Source organism: Mus musculus, chromosome 7, assembly GCF_000001635.26.
Source record: "Mus musculus strain C57BL/6J chromosome 7, GRCm38.p6 C57BL/6J".
Classification (NCBI taxonomy): domain Eukaryota; kingdom Metazoa; phylum Chordata; class Mammalia; order Rodentia; family Muridae; genus Mus; species Mus musculus.
This window is the reverse complement of record NC_000073.6, coordinates 102,668,786-102,670,923: the sequence shown is the minus strand read 5'-3', so window position 1 is coordinate 102,670,923 and position 2,138 is coordinate 102,668,786. Positions and strand designations below refer to the sequence as shown.

General features: G+C 39.3%; 1 protein-coding gene across 1 annotated transcript; it reads right to left on the bottom strand.

Annotated features, from left to right (window-relative positions):
• Positions 1-1,023, bottom strand: Olfr556 (olfactory receptor 556). Its single transcript, NM_146754.2, has one exon. It carries the CDS (start codon positions 1,000-1,002, stop codon positions 28-30), a length of 975 nt encoding a protein of 324 aa, NP_666965.2. The 5' UTR covers positions 1,003-1,023; the 3' UTR covers positions 1-27.
• Between the last annotated feature and the right edge of the window lie 1,115 nt (positions 1,024-2,138).

The following is a 2,138-nucleotide window of genomic DNA, read 5'->3' as shown; positions in this document are numbered from 1 at the left end:
ACACTGGAGGTCGGAGAGGCTTTGTGTTCATGAACCTTGAGTGCACTGGGAAAAGAAGCAATGTGTCAGCAGACTCCATATCCGCTCCCGGATTTGTCTGGTCCTAATACCATAAATGATAGGGTTTAAGGTGGGTGGGATGATCAGGTACAAGTCAGCTAATAGCACTTGAGTGTGCAGTGGAACTCGGTCCTGCCCTAGCCAGGCCACATAGATGGATGCCATCCCAGGGAGATAGTACAGAGCCATGACCCCAACATGAGAGCCACATGTACTCAAAGCCTTCCACTGTGCATTCCTTGAGGACAGTCCAAAAACTGCCTTGAGAATCAAAGAATAAGAGGCTGAAATGAAGGCCACATCTGAGCCCACAATGATGGAGGAAAAAATCAAACTGTAGAGACTGCTGGGCATGGGGTCAGCACATGCTAACTTGGCCACAGCCATGTGTTCACAATAGGAATGAGGAACTACATTGGAGGCACAAAATGGCAAATGACTCAACATCCAACTCAAAGGAGTCATAAAAATAACAGCTCTAACGGTGATAGTCACACTAATTCCCAGCATCACATGACGGGTGAGAATTCTCATGTAATGTAAGGGCTTGCAGATGGCCACGTAGCGATCAAAAGCCATGGCCAGTAGCAGACCTGTCTCCACAGCAGTGGCCGCATGGACAAAGTACATCTGAGTGAAACAGGCATTAAAGCTGATGGAGCTGTCTCCTGAACTGAAGATGCTCACCATCTTAGGTACCACAGAAGAAGCCATAACAATATCCACAGCAGCCAGAACACATAGAAAGAAGTACATAGGCTCTTGTAGAGTGGAATCCATGCAGATCACAATGATAATGAGCATATTTCCTAAGACAGCTATGCTATACATGGTACTCAGTGAGATGGCCAGCCAAAGATAAGAAGACTGAAACCCTGGGATGCCCAAGAGGAAGAAAGTGCCAGGGGATTCCATTGTGTGGTTGTAGGATGGCCCCAGCATCACTGGTCAGACTGCTCTGTTAACTTGTAAGATACTATATGAGAGGTAGTATTCCTATAAAATATATTATTCTGTGTATTCACAAATTGTTGAAGTATTTTCATCTTGGTGGTATTTTTCATGACCTAAAAAATTAACATTGAAAAAATAACTTTATGTAAATATTATGTGCTTTACTAATATCTATTCATATCTTAAATATCAATTCTTCATTTTTCTGCCAGTAGTGATCTCTCTGCCCTCCCGCCCATCTCTCAATTCCTCTTTCCACCTCTCCCCATGCAGGTGTTGAGTGTTTATGTTTACTTCAAGCTTTCATGAAATCATGTTGATCCATAATGACTTCAAATTAATGATTCTAATAGTATCCCTATGGCTTATGGTATGCACTTTAAAAATGTGTTTTTAATTTGTAATTTGTGTTTTCCTAGCCTGTGGAACAAAGTTAGAAGATATATTTCATGTATTCCTTATAGTCAGATATTTCTTCATAATGAATAATCAGAAGAATGTACCTTTTATTCTCACGATTGCTGAATTAGACAAACTGATTGAGATCAAATGTCATGCCTCCTAGGACTAGTACATAGACTCATTATGAAAACACATTCCTGTCAGTCAGAAATGCATTATATGGAAAGTATAGGTTCAGGAAATAAGGCCATTAAAAATGACATAATCACTTTCCATATAAGAGAATGTCGTTGAAATATTTGTAATTTTTAAAATGGAGGCTCAATTTCCTTAAAGTAGTTTCAATTGCTAGCCCAAGCAATTACACATTAACCCTTTAGACACATGTAAAGATGATCCTCCCCATAGCTTTTCTGCTTCTTCAATATGGTTTGCCCCTTTTCGTGGTAAACTGCCAAGGAAATAGACCAAGGAAACGTCATCCTTGTGAAAGTGAAGCATGTTTTAGAGAAAATGATATATGATCATACCAAGATGAGAAACAGTATTTATGGGTGAATTTCTATATTTGCAATAGACAACAAATATCTATATAAAACAATTGACTTAAGTACTTAAGTGAGATGATTCTTCATCTATATCATATAACATCATTTAGGCCATTTGAGATTCCCATCTAGGTCTTTCCAGTACTAACTCCTGGCAGTATATTTAACAGCATT